The following is a 22,769-nucleotide window of genomic DNA, read 5'->3' as shown; positions in this document are numbered from 1 at the left end:
GACTTGCTGGGAGCCCCTGTTCATCTTAAACTCACATCTTCCCTAAGCTACTTCTTCAACTGCTCATCACAGAAGACAGAAGTCCCAAGTCGGTCCTCTATCCTCCCTGGTTCTTCTGGCTCTAAGCTGGTTCTTCACAAACCTACTGCCTGGAAGGGGATCTGAGTCATGTCCTAAGGGGCCTGCAAACAGGACAAAAGTACCACCCCTCCCCTGAATGGCACATAGGCAACAGGCTTCCTGGAAAGGATTCACTGTTTCCTATTACCAGTGTGTGAATATTCCATATAGAACTGGACTTGATCTACCATCAAATTTCTCATTCCTAACAATTCAAAAAAAAAATAATTGAGTCCCAGAGCTGAAAATGACCTCTAGTTACATCTCAGCCAAGAAAAGGAAAATTACCCAAGTTGTTTATTGAATGTTCCAGTCAAGTTGCTTTAAGTGTATTTTAACTTTGGGAGGTGGGGAGGAATTTAACCTCTCACCATGAAGGATGGTGAAGTTCACACCTGCTCTCTCTGGTACAGGGCAGCGGCACGCCTTACCTTTTGGGTTCCCAAGGGGAAGGTGACTATGGCCAAGGTCTGGAGAAACTCTGGGGCCCGCCACGCCGGGTCCTGGGAGTAGGTGCGGTGTACCAGGCTGAGGAAGTGCAGCACGGTGACTGGGAATGTCTGTTCCCAGGTGCTATCTTCAGAACCTGTCAAGGGCTAAGGACACAATCCATGAGACACAGTGTATGGCAGCATGACTGGGGCTGCCTGAGTCAGCCAGAGGAATGGAAATCTCAGGAGAAAACTTCCTTATAGAGGCTCTCCACAAGACATGCTCTTGTAAGTCACCTAAGACTGCAGGTTGGCACTGGGTACTGCATGATAACCAGGGAAGGGTTTACTATGTGTGGACACAGTGCTTAACACCCATTCCTCTTCTACCCTCTGTGGTAGTCTCTGTGTTTACTCTTGTTTTACAGAAGAAAACACAGAGGCCCAGAGAGGTTCCATTGCTTGTCATACAATGGGTAAGAATCAGAGCCAGGAACTGAACCCAGGAGATTGGGTATGAAATTTGCTGCTTTCCCACACAATCCCTAAGTGATTAGACATGGCACACTGTGCTTAAGGGACTTGCCAGTCTTCCCTAGCCCAGTGCTCAAGGGACTGGCCCATCAGAGGTAACCCAGCCTTCCCAGGACCCAGTGCTGATGTTCCCACCTATAGACTCTCACCCTGACTTTCCTGCCAGCCAGGGGGTCTGGAATGGATCATGTTGTATTGAGCTGGTTCCCAGGCACCTGCCAAGGCATTTCCCACACATCATGAGCTCTCTCCCTGCTGATCTTGGCAACATGGCCAAACCGCCACCCTGAATCCTGACTGAGTCCTCATAACCTTCTACAGCTCAACTCCCTTGACAGTTTGCCCAGTCACTCTGTCCAGAGACTCAGTTGAGCCCAACCAGGGTATCCAGTTGCTGTCCAAGTTTTATTGTCCTGAATGGATAGGATACAGGAAATTTGAAAACTTTTTTCAAATTTGATCAACCCCAACCGCAGGATCATCTGCTGCATGGCCACGTTGACAAACAGACTGAGTGACACTTAGCCTACTCCTACCAACACTCTAAGTGGCCACCAGGCCCTTCCTTTGAGTCTGGTTACTCAGAGCCAGCCCCTCCCTTGCATGGCTTCCTCACATCCCTTCCAGCCTGACTCTCAGTCCTAGCCTGGTAAGCTCAAGTTAGAATACCATGTTTGCTTAGTAGCTCCCAGTCCTGGACCATATCTCAAACTTGGAAACTCAATTCTAATTGTAGAAAAAAGACAAGACATGTGGGGTGACTGGATCCAGAGAGGGTTTGGGATAGGCTGGGGCAGGGAGGCAGACAGAAAGAGTTCTGAAGTCACCTGCATCTAGATCTCTTATAGGTTCTTACAGCACAATATTAGATTTATAGGTGAATATGAGAAATAAAAGGTGTTCAGAGACCTTTCTCTGTAGTTAGTCAATCTGGATGGAACTCTGCCTTTGCCACCTACTAATAAGCATAGCCTTGGACCAGCTTCCTAATCTCCCTAGGCTTTGAATTCCAAGTCCAGAAAAAGGATCGTGCTATGGCCCATTTCTGAAAGTTATAATGAGGAGCAAATGAGGCATTTCAGTGATGCAGCTTATTTTTGCAATGACTGTCACAGGGTAAATACAGAAGAAGCTAGAAGGTGAGGTCATAAGGAGTATTTGCCCTTTCAAAAGAAGAATTTGGATTTGATCTGCCAAGTAACAGAGACTCCCTTGAAGGTCAAGGCGTGGATATGACCTAGAATCATGATGCTTATGCTAGACACACGTGCCTCCACTGTGCCTGAGCTCTGTGACCTTGCTTGGATGAATTAACCTCCATAACTTCTCTTTCTACACCTCCATAATGGAGACAACTCTGTCTCTTCCAAAACACTGTAACATGCTGCAAAATTTCTAAAATCAAAACCTCTAACAATGCAAAAAACTGACAAGGATGTGGAGCAACTAAAACCCTTCCAGAAAAAAGGTGCTGAGAATGTAAATTGGTTTTTCCACTTCGGAAAACTATTAGGCATTATTTACTAAAGTAAGTCATGTGTGTAACTGATGACTCACAATTTCACTCCTGGGATAGATCTGCAACAGAAAGGAGTACATATGTCCACCGAAAGATAGGTATATAGCATGTTTCCAAGCTGAAACAAGCCAGAATGGTTGTGATTAATTATCACAAGAAAATACTATTCAACAGTGAAAAAAATAAATTACTGATAACATAACAACATGAGTGGATCCCAAAATGTAATGATGAGTGAAAAAGGCCAGATGCAAAAGAATATGTACTGTCTGATTCCATTTACATCAAGTTCAAGGACAGGCAGTCAAATCTGTGGTTACCACTGGTCAAGGGTGTAATATCAAACAAAATAAAGTTTCAAGAAAAAGTAAAATAAACTGAACTTTTCAAGTTAGTTATTCCCACAATTAGGTTTCTAGACTTTTTATCTTCTCCTTCTAGTTTTTGCCTTTTATATTTAGATACTGTCTGCTGTTCTTGGTAAAAGATACTTTCACGACAGGTATCTTCATTGTACTGAATCCGTGAGTAGCATCATTCTCATTGTATATGTTTGTCATTCCAACACATATAAGAAGGCTGGGTCTTGTTTTTTTATCTAGTCTAAAAATCACATCTTTAATATATGAGCTTAATTTTTTATATTTACTGCTATGATGTGAACTTTTGGTCTTACATTTTTACTACTCTTAGCATATTACACATTTTTCTTGTTTTGAATAGCTTTTGCAACAAATTTTGATTGTTTTATTTTTCATGACATTAACTGATTATGTATGTGACAGATTCCTTATCTTATAAACAGAAAATAGAGATTTTAAGGAACCCCCAAATTAATCGTACATTAGGCCTACAATAGAATGAATACATTTCTCTAAAGATGAAAAAAGTACATATCTTATTATCTAACCAGGACAAAAATAAGACTAGGATAGATTAAAATGAAAAAAAAAGCTTAACCACATGCACATTAGAAAATAGTCATCAAAGGAGTTTTAGAAAACAATAAAACTGGAAAGGCCAAATATAAAAATCTTAGAAATTGAAATTTTAAAAATCAGGAGACTGATAAAGATATACAAAATCTAGTTCTTCAAACCCATAAGACCAGCTCCTGAACAGGAAGGGTATGGTAAAGATAAAGTAGGAGGAGCCCTCAAACTAAGAATAAGAAGAGAGAAATAACACATAGAAAACTGTGAGTTATAAGAGACCTGCTACAGTTTGGACCCTGAATGTCCTCCAAGAACCCATGTGTGTCAAAAGCTTGGTTTCCAGTTTGGTGCTATTTGGAGATGGGTGGAGACTTGAAGAGGTAGAGGACTAGCGGGAGGTCTTTAGGTCATGAGGGGTATGAACTCAAAGGGAACTGTGGGACTTCTGCTCTTCCGCTTCCCCTTTGACCCAGCTTGGCGATAGATTAGGCAGTTTTGCTCCATCACACACTCTTGCCATGATGTGCCACCCAGGCCCAAAGCAATGAGGCCAACTAAACTGAAACCTTTAAAACTGTGAGCCAAAATGAACCCATTTTCTCACTTCAGGTACTTGTTTGTTATAGCAATGGAAAGCAACACAATACCATTTGTACAAACTGAATAAATGGGTAGTTATTTTTAAAGATCAATTAACTAAATTGGGTTAAGAAAACATTTAAAAGACTAAACAAGTCAATAATCAGGGAAAAAACTCACAGAAGCATTTAAATAATATATGAATTATAGATTGAACATCTACTTGAATACAAAAAAAACAAATTCTTAATATAAAACTAGCATAATATTGATATCAAAACTTCACAAAGATAAAACAAAAAGAAATCATCAGCCTAATATCATTTATAAATATGCATACAGAATCATCAATATACATTTGCAAAAACAGAATAAGGAAGTACAATTAAAAAAACAAGAGTAATTGAATGAGAATTCAAAGAATTCTATTGATATAATTCATCATAGGTAACTGGTTAAAAGAAAAAAAGCATAAATCATCTAATTACATGCTAAAAGACCTTTTTAAAAAATTCCTATTTACAAAAAGTACAAAATGTGATCTAGACTGTCTCAGCATAACCATAGACAGGGCAAGAGAGAAGGAGAAAGAAAGAGAAGTTGGCAAAAGATGAAAGAATAAACCAGCAATTTACATGGAAATACATAATGTTAATAAACTTATAAAATGGTTTTAAATTTATTAAAAATAAATGCAAAAAGAACCTAACTATGAAACTATCATCCATTTGCCCATATTGTTGAGACTATGAGGCTGGGCCCAAGTACTTCTATACAAGATATTGAGATGTATATTAAATGGTGGAATACATATATATGTGCAATCATTCTGAGAAGTGCATCCAATTGAAAATGCATGAAATGCTCTTTGACTCACTATCCTGCACTCCAGGAGGCCATCAAACAAGAAAGAAAAGATAATTTTTCAAGAAAGTCCTTTATAGGTTTTTTATAACAAGCACTTTGAAAATTAACATAAATTTTTATTATAAATAGAGGTGATTCCTATGTTTTCCCACTTTATTGAGATGGAAATATGTTCACAAAAATGTGGGTGGAAGAAAGGCAAAAAGAATTTTTGTGATCTCATCCTCTATAAGGATAGGATGTGACCTTCAAGAAATGTCCAGAGGGATGATCCACTGAAGTTCATAGAGGTCATATCTGGTATATGTCAGGTGATTTTTATTTTCTGCTTTTCTATTTTGTTTAAATGTTACAGAAGATAATTGTGTATCATTTTACAAAAATCGATGAAGTTTCTTCACACAATCAAGCACTCAATTGTGCCCTTGATGTCTGCAGAACAAAGTTGAACCTTTCATGCAAGATCACAATGATGTGACTACTAATTCCCCCTGTTCACCGGCCACATGTTCTTCTCTCCTCACACTTGCTTCCAGGTCTAAATTAACACCAAACACCCATGTCTAGTGTATCTCCAAATCAAAGGCTACCTACTCCAGAAGCTTCTGCCATGTCTATAGCTGGTAGCCACTGCCTTTTCTAAGACAGGTCTTTACCTCACAGGTCATTCTTGGTCACTCCCACTGTCCTGGTAGGGGTGAGTTACTTGGAAGGAGAGGCCCCTCTTCTACTTCAGAGATCTTTCCTTTGACTAAAGGCAGTAAATCTCCCAGGGAAGAAAACCAAATGTTTCAATAAATGAGAAATAAGTGTCTCGTGGCAATCTAACTTACCTTTTCTATTTTATCTTGCTCATTACCAGATGCTATGGTTTTAATATGACCTCTGAAAGTTTGTGTTGGAAACTCAGTCCTTAAATTCCTATGCTAATGGTATTTGGAAGTGAGGCCTTTGGGAAGTCATTAGAATTAAATGAGGTCATAAGGGTAGGGCCTACATTATGGCATTAGTGACTTTATAAGAAGAGGAAGAGAGCCCAGAGCTAGCACACTTTCTCTGTCTCACCATATGATGCCCTCCACCATGTTATGATACAGCAAGAAAGCCCTCACAAGATGCCAAGAAGATACCAATGCTATGCTCTTGGACTTCACAGCCTCCAAAACTGTGAGCTAAATATCTCTGTTTATTATAAATTATCTGGTATCTGGCATTTTATTATAGCAACAAAGAATGGACTAAGACATCAGCATTTCTGGGAAGCTGCTGAGAAGAGTCAAGATGACCTTTCCAAACTTGCCTTCCCAACAGAACCTCTGGAGTAGATAATGAATCTCACCTGACTCATGGTGGCTTTCAGCATTTCTAGGAGCAGCAGGGCCCCTTCTGTGCACAGTCCATCCCGGAGGACTTCTTGCTGGTGGTGATTCTGCAGGAGCCAATGAAGCATGGCATCTAGGCTGTCCTTAAGAAGAAAGCAAAGGCCATAAGGAGACTTGTGGAAACCAACAGGACCAGCTTTGTAGCCAGTGCTAGTGTTTCCCAGGAAGTCCCAAGGGAAAAAGCAAAACAGCATAGTAGCAGCCTTAGTGGTTAGCCCATATGGAAAATTCCAGCTCGATTGATGGTCAATAAGAGAAACACACCCACAAGAAGGTACTGAAGACCCACTAGCAACTTGTGGCAATTTAGTTCTTTTGGGCTGGGGTGTAGCTCCATGGCAGAACACTTGTCTAGCACATGTGAAGTGCTGGGTTCCATCCCTAGCACCAATAAATAAATAATAAATAAGTAAATAAAATTTCTTCAAAAGCTTAGTTCTTATGGTTTGACTTCATAAGTGCTCAATGTCTTAATTAATTTTAATACCTTTTAGTAAATTAAATTATATAAGCATAGGATGAATTCAAAGATTCAGGGGAAAGTACAGTATAGAGGAAACAGTTTAGAGTTTAGAATCAAGAGGCCCTGCCTTTTCCTTTTTAATAGCTCAGGAAATCTATTTGGCCTCTTGGCAGTTAAGTTTTCTTCTCTATGAAATGGAAAATCACATTATCTACCCCATGGGATTGTTTAAATATCAAGCAAAATAAAATATGTAAAGCATCTATCATATTTCCTGACACTTAGTAGATGTTTGCTTCCTATAATACATTGTTAGAGAAATAAAAATTCAGGTCTTTCTAAACTTAGCATAGTTATATTCAGAACTTTATCTTGAAGTGTGAGCTACCCTATTAGTGTATATCAAAGATTTAAATCTTGTCAAATATAAGGATATGCAAGAGAAGTGAATTTTTAACTTTCTCTGCCAAGCCATGTCCTTTCCCTAATTCAGCTCAGTTAATTCTACTTAAGATCAAGAAACAATTTCCAAATCTGATATTTGTCAGGTGCCTAGAAAGCTGAGTTTAAAAACAATGGTGGGATCTATCCTTCTGGAGCTGTGTCTAAGAGGTACCTGTATTTGGTGCCATCTGAGGAAATGCCTGGGGTTCTATGTAGAAGGTAACACCGGAGCTGAGTTCTGGGGGAGGACACTCCCACCAGGCAAGTGATGAGGGAGAAAAGAATCAGTAAGGTCACACAGGTCAGGTGAGCACAAAGCATCTGGTCTTAATGGGGTGATGATCCAATACAGTCACATCATGAAGAAAGGTAAGTTGGAGTTAGGTTGGAGAGACAAGCTAGGTAACCCAAGATGCTAGCTCTAGAGCTCAAACTTGGTCTTGTAGGAATGGAATCCAAGTAATACCTGGACTTGGTGTGAACAAGTGAGAGTATGAATGGTGAGATGGTGTGCACAGTGGGTGTGAACTCCTCTTTGGAAAAACTTGGCCAAGGAGAAACAGGAAAGTGTTAAATAGGGTAACGGTTGCTAAAGGTTGTTAATTTAACATACCTATAGTCTGTGAGGAGCGAATCATTAGAAAAGAAGAAACTGAAAGGATGGATAAGAAAGGTAAAGTACGGAATGAGTAGACCAGGGAAGTTAAAGGAAGCCAAAAGCAGCCTTGGGAAACCTCTCCCAGTAATCATGGAGAAAAGTTAGTGAATTGATGAAGAGGTCATAACTAAGTAGGTGGTGGAGATGGGTTGCTGAGACATGGACACTCTATCATCAAGTAACTTCCCTATGTCTGGAAAGAGAAAATCTTTTAAAAAGAGCCTGATGTCATTCATATTTGCTGAGGGGGTGGAGGTGATGGAAGGCAGAGGCTGAGGAAGTCACAGGGCTGATGGTCAGGTATTTGAAAGCTGTCCAGGTGTATGAGATCGCTATAGAAGGAAAGAGATCAAACACAGTTCTAGTTAGTAGAAGTGGAAGGAGGCAAGCATAGAGAGTCTTAGGGAATTGCCTTAATCACATGGGATCAGAAAACAAAGTGTGTCCCTCTTCCCAGGGGTGATCGAAGAACCTACTTTTGGACAGTCCATCAGCTCTGTAAGTGACGTCTGTAGGAAGAAGGTGGACACAATGAGGTAGACTTCAGGAATATGAACATGCAGGGCCAGAAAGGCAGTCAAGACACGGAACCCAGGAAGCAGGCGGGGGCTCTGGTCAGGTACAGAAGGATGGCTCTTCAGGTTGTCTATTGATCCAGGGGAAAAAGCACAAAATCCAGGTTGAGAACAACTGCTCTGGTCATGGTGGGAATAGACATATAAGGGAGCCCCGGCAGCCCACCATACCATAGAAACACTTGCTAAAATATATGTTAGCATAGATGAGCACAAGAAAGTGCTCAATGATAATTCCTTTTCCTGTTGTTGACATGCTCATTCATTCATTCATTCACTCATTTCAAGACAGAAAATAGATGCCAACTGTGTAGGAAGCAACAAGGAACTTCATATAAAGCAACAAGGATATATTACTCAAAAGTACAAAGGATTACAGACATTCATGAAGCTTACAATGTAGTGTGGGCCCTGCAGACATTAAGCAATTGAATACCTAAATTAATCTATGCTTCAGAATAGAAATCACACTATAGAGGAAAATAATAGGAGCAGAGAGAATTAACAGAGGTGCCAATTCAGGTGGGACCCTTCTTCTCCTGGAGGAAGTGGCATTTAAATCCACATCTGCTAGAAGAGGCGAGGAAGCAGTATGTGAAGTGCCCAGTGAGTAAACAGAGTAGGAGACTTTAAGAAAAGGAAAACAGCCACCAGAGACTGAAGAGCGATGAGGCTGTGGAGGGATCCTGCAAGAAAGAGCAAGAGGCTGGGGCTGATCAAGTGCATGGAGCTGCAAAGATCCCAACTGGAGAAGGGCCGGCATGGTCCTCACTCACACGCCAGGATGAGATGGCCCTCTTGCTGGAGACAGCCGTATGCTCACCCATCACAATGTTCATGCCCTCGGTGCTTCGTTCCACCCAGGATCCTACAGGAAGGCCGTCTTTGAATCGCCCACGGAGGGAGGGGTTTGACAAAAAGTGTAGCAGCAGCTTCAATGCCAGCACAGTAGTACTGGCATGCAGGTGGCCCTGCAGGAGCAGCAGGAACCAGTCGGGTCCCAGGTTCAGAAACATCTCTTCTTTTGACCTGGGGGTGGGGCATGGAGGTCTTAGGGAGGTTCACAAGCATGGAGGTCTTTCAGTTCACAAGCAAATGACATGATCAGAAAAGAGAAATAAAGTCCAGCCTCATGAGTCCTTGAGGAAAGGTAAGTTAAAGGTTAGTGTTTGACTATCACTTGATGAAGTGCATATTACATTTTAAAAGAATGTAAAATAAAATGCTGGCAAGATTGTTGCACTGTTGATGAATTTGTCTACTAATGTCTGTGACCTAATTCATTCAACTCCATTTAAAGCAATTGGTAACTACGTATCAATAGATGCATGCCCCCTTAATATTCTTACTTCACTACTTACACAGTATAGAAATAGCCATCCACCTCATTTAATTACCATCAATATAGTCATGTAAAAAACATAATGTTTATTTACCTTCTTTTTAAAAGACACCTGTCAAAACTCATCTAAATGGAAAAGTCCAATATTTATACATCTTTACCAATTTAGGCCTGAAAAAAAAGCATGATGACCCATCATTTTAAAAAATTAACTTTGAAATGATGAGTCTGGAGAATGTTGACTTGCTGGGGGGAACAAGAAGGAACAAAATTGCAGGAATGAGTGGTCATTCCAGCAAGGATGATTGACTCTGCAAAGAACTGGCCTTCTGGGAACCAGAAGCTGGGTTGTGTTCTCACCAGGAGTTGCTAGAGGAGGCCTTGTGAGGGTGTGGCTGGTATGCACTGGAGTGAGCACTGGACTAGGAGTGAAGAAAGTGTCTGCCCCTGTTGTTTACTAACTGGATGACTTTGGCAGAGCACTTGATGTGTGCTCTGGTCATTTTAATCAGTGATGATGATGATGGTAGTGGTGGTAATGAAGGCAATAGAGATGAAGATCATGATGGTGAGGATGATAGTATGGATGATGGTGGTGGTGATGGTAACAGTTAGCTTGTAGAGTATTTACAGTACCTCATGTACTGTTCTCAGGGATACCCATCTATTTTTATTCTCATACAGATGATCAGAGAAAGGCACACAGGACTTATGAAACCTCCCCTGTGATTCCAACTCAGAAGGTCCAGATGCCAAAGTCCAGGTGCTCAAGTGCTATACGACATCTCCTTTCAAAAAGATGGAAAAGGAAAGAGCCAACTAGCTCCTCTCCAAGGCATCTTCCAATTTTATCATGTTTTGATTTTAGAATGTAAAAGCTGATAAATTTTTAACCACTATTTGCAAGGTTGTTTTACAGATGGGTACGTCTCCACCTCCAACCCCAAATACACATACTCACTAAATTGTAAAGAGGAAGAGCAAGGAACTGGGCACACTTGCTCAATGTTGCATCCTGGGAGCCAAGAAGAGTGTCATGCATACAGCAGGAACTTAACAAATAGGTGTTGCACGAACGATTCCGGGGTTGCAGGCCAGCAGTGGGGAGAGTTAATGGAATCAGCTTTATCATTACACATTATTCTGAAAGTTAATTGAAGGCAGATACTTCTTTTTTCCAAGTTGGAAAAATAACTAAAGCAACTAACAGTAAATAGCAGAAGAATCTGGCAAGCTTTTTCCTTGATAGATGTTATTTAGGCTAACCATTTCTCCATTCTGTTGTCTGCCAAGTACAGGACATCAAAGTCGGCAATTGTCACAACTGCCAAAACAATAACAATTATATGATAGCAATGGTGACAAAAGGAGTTTATTGAAATTATACCAAATCTGTTTCTAGTTACTCATGCCCATTGAACATTTGCATCAGAATATCTCAGGGCAAGGTCTGGTTTATTGGGTGGAGAGAATATAATTTTCTTTCTGACTAGTGCAGAAAACACATAGCAGAAAACAGACTCAGAGATGCTAAACTTTTCATTAAGAAAAGGTTTTAATACTGCACCCTGTATGAGGCAACCTTCTGCCAAATTGCTCTTCCTGGAGCTACTTACTCAGAGGACAGATGAAGTTGGGGGGAAGATATTACACTGAGCAGCATCTCCAGCAACTGGTTTCGGAGCCAGATTGTCTTTCCAGATGTTTGGCTTCCAGCTACAAAAAAAAAAAAAAAAAAAGAGAGAGAATTCAGATTTGAGAGAAAACGGATGTAAAGAGACATAATATTTGCTGCAGCAAGCAATCATATTCATCAAATGCTTAGTTTACCCAGGAACTGGTGCACGGATGGGACTCAAAATTTTGGCATTCAAATCTAAACTTAAATGTAATGCTTATAAAGAATTTCAGGAAATGTTCCTAGAGTTCCCTTTAACTAGAGATATCTTTAATGCTACCTATTCTCAAAAGAAAAAAAATCCTAAAAATGATAAGATAATATTTATCTTTCAGTAGAACTGTTTTTTTGGTGTATCATAAGCTACAACATTTCTTGAGCTCCCACTATGTGCTGGTATTGTGGGAGTCACTGGGAATGAAGTGGTCAAGACTATGATCTTTGTTCCCTTGATTTCTGCTTTCGATTCACTTCCAGGCTATTTCTTTGCACTTCTATGTTATACTAAAACTAGAAAATGAACCATAGCAGAGGTACATAGATTCAGTGAAAGAAGTAACTTGACTTCTCAAGTGTCACTATTGTTAATCCAAAGAACAGGTAAACAATATTTAATGTGCTTGATTCAAGTTTCAGAATGAAGTTCATAGAAAAAGGGAATTGAAACAAGTAAGCCCACTCTTCGCCCATTATCTATTCCTTCATTCCCTACCTGCCAATAACTTATTATACTACAACCATGCACAGAGATAGGAATGATGAAACAGCTTGGAGGAGCAGAATCAGATGTCTATTTGGATCCATCCAAAATAGAGATTAATCTATCCAAAATAGATTAATCAGAACTTAATCTCTGATTAAGTTCCTAATCTCATTAGACCTCAGCTTCTTCCTCTGCAAAATGGGAATATAGTTCCCATTTTTGAGGCTTATTCTAAGGATAAAAGGTAATATAATTTATCTAAATTGAGTAAAGATTTCCCAGAGAATCTTTTACAATGATTAAACTGTCTGATATTTGCCCTGGCCAATAGAGTGACCACTGACCTTGTGTGGTGACTGAATACTTGAAATGTGGCTAGAGTGAGGAACTGAGTTTTTAATTGCATTTAATCTAATTGATTTAAAATTAAATTTAAATGGGACAGATGCAGTGGCACATGCCTATAATCCCAGCATTTTAGGAGACTGGGGCAGGAGAATCATGAGTTTAAAGCCAGACTCAGCAAAAGTGAGGTGCTAAGCAACTCCATGAGATCCTGTCTCTAAATAAAATACAAAACAGGGCTGGGGATGTGGCTTAGTGGTCAAGTGCCCCTGAGTTCAATTCCCAATACCCCCTCCCAAAATTTTTTTAATGGATAAATGTGGTTAGAGGCTCCAATCTGGGATAGCCCAGATCTAGAGGATCTGGGACAAAGCAGTTGTCACATCACCCTGGCAAAGGGAACAAGATAGGGCTGCTGTTCTGTATCTAGGGAGAGAGAGGGACTCAAAGAAAGAAATAACAAATTTGTGCATTTCAAGAACCCCATGGGGTTTTTGAAGCACAGGGTGGGTGACTTAATCTGGCCTGCTGGGACTGGAGGACAGCTAATCCATTGGGGGAGGTTGCAGGGAGGAGTGGGCAGGACGTGGCATTTCTGGAGGAAAAAAGCATATCCAAAGCAAGGACAGAGGCCACACCCGCACATGCTGGGATCTGCAAGCACTGGAGTTGAGATTTATCAGGGCACTGGGTTTGAAGGTGATTCAACCAAGAAGGGAGGCCAGAGCACCAAGGATCCCATGTTTTGGTCTATAGGGACCCGACTATCCTGAAGCCCTCAGATGCCACTCCAGGGTTTGAAACAGGAAGATAGGAATTGATTTGGTGGTCCTAATCATTAAACTCTGGCCTCCCGAGCCACTGCTTTGTAATCACTGCCCAGCTGCAGATACTTTCCCCTTCCTTTCCCTCAGCCCCTCCCTCTTAAAAATGACCTCACAATGTGTGCCTCTGGAGGCGTTGTGAAGGTTATCCTGCTGCCTTCAGAACAAAGACATCTGGGAAAGGTCCTCTCACCAGGCATGGAAAGTTCCTGGGCTCCATCCACGCAGATCTGCCTCTCGTTCACTGATGAAGGCTTGAGGGTGTACACGATAAACAGCCCAATCCTTTATGCAACAGGGAAAAAGGACAAGCTCAACAGGGGCTCAGTGCATGTATCCTAATCTCACATTAGTGTTTTCTAAGTGATCCACAAAAGGACCGAGGGAGGGTTTGAGGGGAATTGTGATATTCTATGATCAATACAATATTTCCAGAGACTTCCAGAATTTGTCGGGATTCTTCAGAGATGTTAACTCTGACTCCTCTAGATCAATATATCAGATAGGCAGCAGGAAAGAGAAGGCTGAGTGTGGTACCAGCGGGGACCATCCTCTGGGAATTCTGCAGGAGGCAGACATTGGCCATCAGCTGCTAAGGATGGCTGTGCTTATGGAAATTCTTGAGCAGAGCAGGGGCATTTGAATACCAGGGGGCAGAAGACAGATAGCCCTGCTGAGGACACCTGCCTCTCACCCTAAATCAAGAAAGCCCTCCTCTTCTCCTCTCAGCCTCAAACAGAAACCTCTAGAAGGTTCCAAGTAAGATTGAGTTGAGTATGATGAGACAGAGGGGTCTATATTCCCTTGTGAAATAGTATGGGGCCCTGCCCTTCACCTCGGGGAAGCTTGGCCAGGTACCTGAGCACATCGCAGATGCTGAAGTGGCTCTTCAGCTGACAGTCCAGAATGGCAATGATGGTGGGGATCTTGGAAGGGGCAAGGCGAGGCTCATTGAAAAGGAAGACAAGCTGAGGTATAAGCTGTGCCTGGTGAGCAACTTCAGCATTCCTGGGTCCTTCCCTGGTGAGCCCAGGAGAGAGAGGCAATAAAAGCTTTTACTGTAATGAACCAAATCTGCTGTGTTTCTGCTAAAAAAATTTTCCAAACTAGGCTTGTTCCATGGCCCTCTGACTCCTATGCTCTCTTGGCAACTTGTCAAAATGCCGTCAGACACCCATCCAGTATGCGTCTGCCAAGTGCCAGAGTTGCTGGGGTATGTGCCTCCCATCCTCCTACCTCACACTCCCACCCCTGGAAACCGCCTTCAAAGACAAACCCCAATTATTGACTTTTAAATTCCAAGCCTCAGGGAAAACTAATGCTACCCTCAGAAAACTCAGAACAAAGACAGCAGACATAAATGTGACTGAGGAGCACTTCCCAACAACCAGGAGCACAGGGCCCTTCGCAGCCTGTCTGGGTGTGTGATCTTCCTGCCCACCCCAAACCACAAAGTAGATAAACATGCCACAGAGAGTCAAAGGCAAGAAAGACAGAATTCAAGTATCCACATCCCCCTCCTTAGGATAATCACAGAGCCAATTTCCAGTAAATTCTACTCCCCCAAAGAAATAGCTTTCAGGGTAAATGGCTGATTCTAAGAAAACAACAGGTATAGCTACAGAAAATGAAAATGGGGGGCGGGGTGTGAATTCTGGTGGATTTCTCCTCTTAAACTTTCTTTTTGGTATTAACATGCTAAATTCTGCCAAGCTCCACATTCCTGAGACACAGGGGTAGTCAGGAGCATGCCATTTCTGTGTGATTGACACAAACGGGCTGAACAAGAATAATGTGCATCCCTCCACCTCTGAGCTCTAGCTACTTTCTCTTCTTTTCCTGTCACTGCCGGAGCAGCCTGTCTTTCCATATTCCTTCTCCACAGAATTGTGTCTTATTCTTTTCTAACTTTCCAGCAGTAAGAATGGGGTATGAAATGTAGTGGGTTTATAATAGTTATTCAATAATAATGAGTCCAAGAGAAAAGATGTTTTAAAATGCATTAAAAACACTAAAGGTGCTGATGGTCACTAAGGTGGTCTGGCCATGAGGAAGTAGAGGGGTTGATAAGCTGGCTTTGCTGTCTCCCTTCTCCCTTATTCTGGTCAAAGCCCTGGTGAGCAGTAGACAGATAGATGCTAGTTTTAACTCTAACTTTGGAACTACTTCTTTCTAACCCCTTTTCTCTAACTCCTTCCCATCTGTGCTCTGAGCCAGGCCATGGGACCCAAGTTGGTCCAATGAGACCAGATATGCTCTATGAAGCTGCCTAGCAGCCACCTGGTTGCCAAAGAGAAGGCCTGCAGAAATAAGCCAGCTCAGAGGGAAGCATAGGCAGAGTGGGAGACAGAGATCAGATGAAATCATGGGGGTTCCACCCAGCCTAGGTTCCAACTACCCTTTTTATTGTACAAGCCAATGAATTCCTTCTTCAACTGCTTTTCTTTCCCCCTTCCTGCTCTCCTTGCTCTTTCCCCCCTTCCTTCCTCCTTTGGTTTGGGTTGTTATTTCTGCCACTTGCAACCAAAAAAAAAAAAAAATCCTAATTCAAAAATTGACTTGAAGACATCAGTTAGAGGGAGAATGGGCTGATTCAAAATGAGGAATGAAAGTGTTTTCCTTTGCTGGCCACACTTGTTAAACCCTGGTTAGGTGCTAGCCCCTGAGGCTACAGAAGCTTCTGAGGCCCCAGAGTTTCCTCTCCCGAGACCTGTCAGAGGAGAGAGATCTGTTCTACACACATGATCTGCTGGGAAGGAATCTAGTCATCCTGCCTTCTAGTACTCCCACTAGCCATCCTGCCCTGACATTAAGATGTTAGTTTTAACTCTGAAACTGCCAGAAACCAGCATACCTTGGTGATTGAAGAATTTCTACAAGATGAGAAAAGAGGGCAAGTTCCAAGTTGTCTGCAGTATTCATCCAGAGCTGTAAGGCAAAACAAATGCATGCTACAACCAAAGAGCATGTGATAGAGGGTTTGCAGACAGGTGCTGGGCATGTTGTCTCTTCACTTGGAATTACTAGCTGTATGATCAGACAGCTCTCCTGGTACCTAGAAGGTAGGAAATGCCTCCCTACCACTGGAGGAAAGCTTAAAAATGCATTCATCTCCTCCCCTTCTCTAATGCTGCCTGGTGTTTCATGTGAGTTTAGATTGCAACCAAGGACACCTATCTCCTATGTCTGCCCAGTCATGAGCCACAACCAATGAGACCACACACTAGATGCATCTTGACTACACTAAATTTTGCAAGGCAAATTATGGAGTTCCCACTTTACAGATGAGGAAATAGATTAAGACAGGCCAGCTGAGTGACAGGTTCCACTTACCACCAGCAAGTGGTAGGAGTGGAATTAGAAGCCAGATTTTGCCTTTAAGGTTTTACACTATATGAAATAAGCCACACTGAACTTGGTATGCGACACTATCTTCAGCACCCTCATCAATAAAATCTGAAGTCCAAACCAGAGACTGCACAAGAGAATTATGAGTGACACATATGTCAAATGCACAGAGATTCTGAGGATGAGGTTTATCATTCAGATTGTCTTCAATCATAGCAAAAAAAATGGAGCTGATTACTCTCCCTCTGTGGAAGAATTAATGGTGTGCCTTTATATTTCATTTTGACGTCATTTTAGAGAGCTTCACTATTTTTCATCTTTAAATGCTGACAATTCCAGTATTAGGCCCAGCATATAGAAGGTTCATACATGGAGCTGTAAGAATACATCCAAGAGCATAAAAAAAGCTCACACTTACAAATGATACCATTAGCTCAAGGCAAGAGATGCCATAAAAGTCCTAAAACACCATTATAGCAGTTGCCTTTTACCCACAAGGAGATACATTCCAAGACATTCCATGGATGCCTGAAATTGCTGAGAGTACAGAATATATATATATATATATATATATATATATATATATATATATATATATATATATATATCAGGCATAATAGATTAACAATAATAAATAATAGTAAAATAAAAAATAAGATAATTATCCTAATATGCTATTAATAAAATTATGTAAAACTTATGAATTCTTTATTTATGGAATTTTCCATTTAATATTTTTGGGCCTGGGTTTACCATGGGTAATTGAAACTATCTAAAGCAAAACTGCAGATAAAGAGGAACCCCTGCATCTTCATTTATAGAGGAAAATGAGGTGAGGTACAAAGACACTAAGTCACCCTTAGTCTCTGGTTGACAAAGACTGGTTTCAAAGCTTGCTCCTTTTGATCAGGAGCTTATTCTCTTGCCGCTGCACTGGGGTCCTTGTAGGCAGACAGTGACCCATAGGGTTGAAAATCAATATTTTGAAGTCAGGCAGGTGCCCATGGTTCTGTCCTCTTACTGAAGAGAAATGCAAAAGAGCTCCAATGGATACAAGTTTATCAGGAGGTCTGCAAATGCAGGGACCATCCCTCTCCAATCCCCAGAACCCAGTATCACACATGACACATACTGGGCACTTAATAATAACCCATCCAATTTAAAAAACCAAAAGCAAAATAAAACAACATAAAATATGTACATTGTTCTTAAGCCAAAAGCAGTGTGACAGAATTCTAACCCTCATAAGCACAGTCACTGTCCAAATGTTCCCAGAGATAGGACAAATGCTTTGGGGGATGGCTTATAGGGGTACAGATGAGGCAGCCAAGTATGGTACCCCCAACATACACATGTGCAGGACTCTAAGAACCCTGAATACTTGAAATATTTATTCACGAAATTGGTCTTTCAGCAAACAGTATGTCATCCTCAGTGTTGGGAGCTGCAGAACTTAGAAAGACATGAACCTGTGATATTCACTAATGCTGGCCCCTTTATCCTTCCTATAGAAGTTTCAAGTCCTCCACTTCACTTCCAGCCCTTAGAATAATAATAACACATTCCAATGTTGCCTGGCTCTTCTAGAAGTCATTGTACACAATACTAAATGTCTGAGTTTGGGGAAACATGGATAATTAAAATTTTGGTTGTTGCCTATGTCACATAACCTCTACTAAGGATTGCATTGAGATATTGAATTAGACCTGTTTGAATATCAAATAGATAATGTGTCAGATTTTGCTCTCCCCAATCCCTGAGACTATCTCACTCTCAGAACTCTCAGAAATTAGTTGATCTGTCCCTTCTTTAAGAAACCAGAATATAAGACTTGAATATCCTCAATTTCCTGTCCCTCCTCACTTAACAACTTCCTGTCCTTCCCTGCCTCTCAACTTCCTATCCCTCCTTGCTTCTCAATTTCTTGTTCTTCCCCTTCTACACACAGGTCACCATAGATCTCACAGAGGAGTGAGATCTCCAACGCTCCTCCCTCTTCTTTAAGGACTTGTTCTACCAACAATTTCTTCTCCTGCTAGTGTTTTAACTGCCCCCTTTGCTGCCTCTTCACTCTAAGTTACATTCAGACTTAATGTCTTTCCATCTTAGTTCAAAATCAAGGAAAACGTAAAGGAAAGAAAAGAGGGGCATGAAATTCTATCAAAATAGAGGAAATATCAATGGAGTAGAGGAAGGGGATTGAGAGTAAGTGAGGAAGTACAGGAGAAGGGAAGAACAGTGGAATGGAGCTGACCTAACTTTCCTATGTACATATATAAACATACCACAGCAAATCTCACCATCATGTACATCCACAAAGCACTAATAAAAAAAAAAGAATCTGTGAGTATAAAGCAGAAAGATCAGTAGAGTAGACAGAAGGGAACAGGGGAGGAAGGAGAGCAGAGAAAGGAGAAGTACTGGGGACTGAATTGAAGCAAATCATATTCATGCTTTTATAATTATGTCAAATGAATTTATATAAAATATATAGTATGTGTAACTAAAAAGAATAAAACAAAAACACAAAAACAAAGGCTGAAACTCCTTCCCCTTTATTTTCTAATATCATATTCATGATTTTTGTAGCTATGATTAATTTAGCATGTACTTTTTTTTCATTTCTGTACCATCCTTTTCATTGTTGTTGTTCTGATATTAAGATTAGCCTATGAAATGGATTCAGAGTATAATCTGTTCTATTTCCAGAATGGCTTATTACCTGAGTGGTAGAATTTGTCTACAAGATCCCTGGGTCTGGAGTTTCCTTTGGATGTGATGTGTGAATATTTAAACCAATGATTCCATTTATTTGATGATTATAGGATAATTTGTGGATTTTATGTCCTTTTGAGTAAACTTTGGAAATGTGAATTTTCTGTGAGATTGTTCAAATGTGCTGTTTCCTAACTTACTGGCACAAAGTTTCTTATTTTTAATTACCTCTGTAATTGTTCATTCCTTTATAGTACTTTTACTTTTTATATTTATATTTTTATTTTATTTTTTGCTGGATATTAAATCTAAGGCCTTGCACATGATAGGCAAGCACTCTACCACTGAGCTACATCTCCTGCTCTTGATTAATCCTAACAGAGATTTATCTATTTTATGAAAACAAGTAATTGTTCTATTTATCCTTTGATATTTTTCTTTTCTATCTTATTGATTTATAATCTTATCTTTACTTTTCCCTTCCTCCTTTCTCTGAATTTTATTTTTGTTTGTTTGGTTGGTCATTGTTACTTTTTGATCTAAAAGCTCTGTTCATTAATTTCAAAATGATTTTTTCTTTCTAATATGCACATTTCTCTCCCAGCCCTGCTTTCAGTGGCAACTCAACCATGTTTATACACATAGCATCACCCTGTCATTCAACTCTAAGTCCCTTCTAATTTGAATTATTATTTCTTCTTGATCCTCATCTTTGTCTCACTGCCTTTGTTTCATTTAGGTTTCAAAATCTTTCAATTGAATTTCTTCAGTCATCTCTTGACTAACCTCCCTGCCCCAGGGCTTTTGCCAACAGAGAAACATACATAAAATAAAACTCTGACATGTCATTCTACAGTTAATATCCTTAGATACTTAGATATCAGCAATGTAGCAAAACTCACCAACAATCTAAAGTGTTTATAAAGGCTTCATCCTCATCATTCAACTTTGGTAACTTATTCTAAGGAAATGCTTCTAAAAGTAGGGAAAAGAGATGTACAAGAGTGCTGGTGTAATGACATTTATCACAACAAAGTATAAGAATAATCTAAGAATTTGGCAATAGAGAAATAGAAGCCAGGAACTCTATACATGAGAGAATATTACTCTGACATCAGACCAAGGCTTGTATGTGTTTGTAATGAAAAATTTTATATGTATTTGTTATGTGAGAAAAGGCAGAACTCAATATCTGCAGTATAATCATAACTATGATTTTATATAATATAGAAAATATATATTTTATTTATATATATTTATCTATATAAATTTGTTATATGTGTGTGTGTGTGTGTGCGTGCGCGTGCATGTAGGTAAATATAATGTATGCATTGAATTTGATAATAGTTGATGGGTTCTTGAAAATAGGAGATGCCCCTGCCCCATTTTCTGTAATTTAAAAGTATTCTCTAGTAAGCATATGTTTTTTATTTATTTTTTACCTCTGAGCCACATCCCCAGCTCATTTTTTGTTTGGAGTCAAGGTCTCACTAAGTTACTTAGGATCTCACTAAACTGCTAAGGTTAGTCTTGAACTTGGGATCTTCCTGCCTCATCTTCTTGAGTGTCTGGAATATAGGCATGCACCCCTACACCTGGCTACATATGTTATTTATTTATGTATCTATTTATGGTGCTGGGGATCGAACCCAGGGCCTTGTGCATGTGAGGCAAGCGTTCTACCAACTGAGCTATATCCCCAGCCCCCATATGTTAATTGTTTTAATAAACAAAGGAATAGTTTCAAAGTACTCCCATGGATCTCAACATGTGTAGGTTGAAGCATTCACCCTGCCTTGAGCACATTCTCCCAGCTTCTCCCACTTCTCCCAGCTTCTCCCACTTCAGCCTCATCCCTGCCCACACCTGATGCAAACTGGCAGGCATCTAGCAGTCACTGGCTTTCAGATCCCCTTGGCTGTTCCCATGGCATTGTATTTGCAAATAGCACACATTCCACCTGAAAGGGCCTTTCTTCTTTGAAATCTGTCAAACTCAGCCCAGAGCCCCTGATCCCTAAAGCTTGCACTGATTTTGCTCTCACTCCCCCTCCCCAGAGGCCCAAGACCTGAACCTAGCACACCAGAGTGTTATCTTAACTATGCCCTGGGCCCATCTGGGAGTGAGGAGGGCCTGGGTCGTGGACCTGTGATGTCACCAGAATCTGGCCATTACCTGAGTCCACTGGGCACTCAGTAAATAATGCTGTGCACAAACAGGTTGATTCACCCAAAGTAGCTTGACCTTCCTCACTTATCTTCAAGTGTCCCCATCAGCACCTCTCAGGCCACTCTCTTAAAAGGTCATTGGGAAACCACAAAGCACCATCCAAAGGAATTGGTATGATTTTTTTAAAACCCTCATATGCATATGGTACTTTACAGTTTTCAAATCCTTTCCTAAGTACTATCTGCTTTTAACCCTCCACGACACCTGAGGGGAAGAGATAATGGTCTCCATGGCACACTTAAGAAGAATGGGACTCAGAGAGGTTAGAAAATTTGCCCAAGGTCACACAGCCCATAGGTTGTAGGATTTAACTATAAACCAGGGCCTCTGAGCTCCAAAACTGTTGTGGTTTTCCCTCCTAGTGCTGCCATGACTATGGAGCAATCAGACCTGCAGGGCTTAGAGCAAACACCAGACTTTCTTATATTTTATCATCACACACACACACACACACACACACACACACACACACACACTCACTCCTGAATGACTAAGAACCAGGCTCTAATTTACCTCAAAATTGCAGAGAATATGCTGGAAGACACCTATGTTGGTGATGGCAGATGACCTGAAGCCCAGCTCGGCTGTACCAGCAACTGAGAGGATCAACTGAAAAATTCGATGGTTTAGGAGAGAAGTCTTCTTCCGCAGGAGAAATGCCATTATCTGAAAACATTGGAACACAAAGTGGGTCCTCATGATCACATGGCGGGATCTCCTTTTCTTGCAACTGCTTGTTCCTGCTGGCACCTTGGGTCAGTGCTGTGGGTGAACCCTGCTCTCTGAAGCTACCATCCTTCATCCCCATCATCTCAGAAGAAAAATCCACACCAACTTCTTTGGCCACATCCTTGTCAGTGTCCACTTTACAGTATTCATGTGACTTGGTCTTTCTCTGAGACTCCAGCTTCTCCCTGATTCTCTTCCCTTGTGTTCCCCAAATGCCACTCTCTCCTGGTTTCCTCCTTGGTTTCTCAGTGCTCTTTCTTGTTTTCTGTTGCTGGATCCTTTACATGCATAACCATCCCACAGACACTGAGGCAACAATCCGCCTCCTGCCTACGAGGCCAGTTACACC

At 40.8% G+C, this 22,769-nt stretch overlaps 1 protein-coding gene across 2 annotated transcripts in view; it reads right to left on the bottom strand.

Annotated features, from left to right (window-relative positions):
• WDFY4 (WDFY family member 4) overlaps positions 1 to 22,769 on the bottom strand; it is a 250,451-nt gene that overhangs the window by 153,084 nt on the left and 74,598 nt on the right. For both annotated transcript variants that reach the window (XM_081267492.1, XM_081267493.1), the window contains exons 23-31: positions 22,205 to 22,357; positions 16,254 to 16,327; positions 14,258 to 14,419; positions 13,593 to 13,684; positions 11,466 to 11,565; positions 9,331 to 9,536; positions 8,409 to 8,578; positions 6,325 to 6,450; positions 552 to 716 (exon numbers count right to left, since the gene is read on the bottom strand). In XM_081267492.1, coding sequence (XP_081123618.1) covers positions 552 to 716; positions 6,325 to 6,450; positions 8,409 to 8,578; positions 9,331 to 9,536; positions 11,466 to 11,565; positions 13,593 to 13,684; positions 14,258 to 14,419; positions 16,254 to 16,327; positions 22,205 to 22,357 — 1,248 coding nt within the window. The remainder of the gene's footprint in view (positions 1 to 551; positions 717 to 6,324; positions 6,451 to 8,408; positions 8,579 to 9,330; positions 9,537 to 11,465; positions 11,566 to 13,592; positions 13,685 to 14,257; positions 14,420 to 16,253; positions 16,328 to 22,204; positions 22,358 to 22,769) is intronic.

The sequence above is a fragment of the Spermophilus citellus genome (assembly GCF_964194105.1).
Source record: "Spermophilus citellus genome assembly, chromosome: 15".
NCBI classification, from domain to species: Eukaryota; Metazoa; Chordata; class Mammalia; order Rodentia; family Sciuridae; genus Spermophilus; species Spermophilus citellus.
Note: the sequence above shows the minus strand (reverse complement) of the source record. Positions and strands in the feature narration are given on the sequence as shown.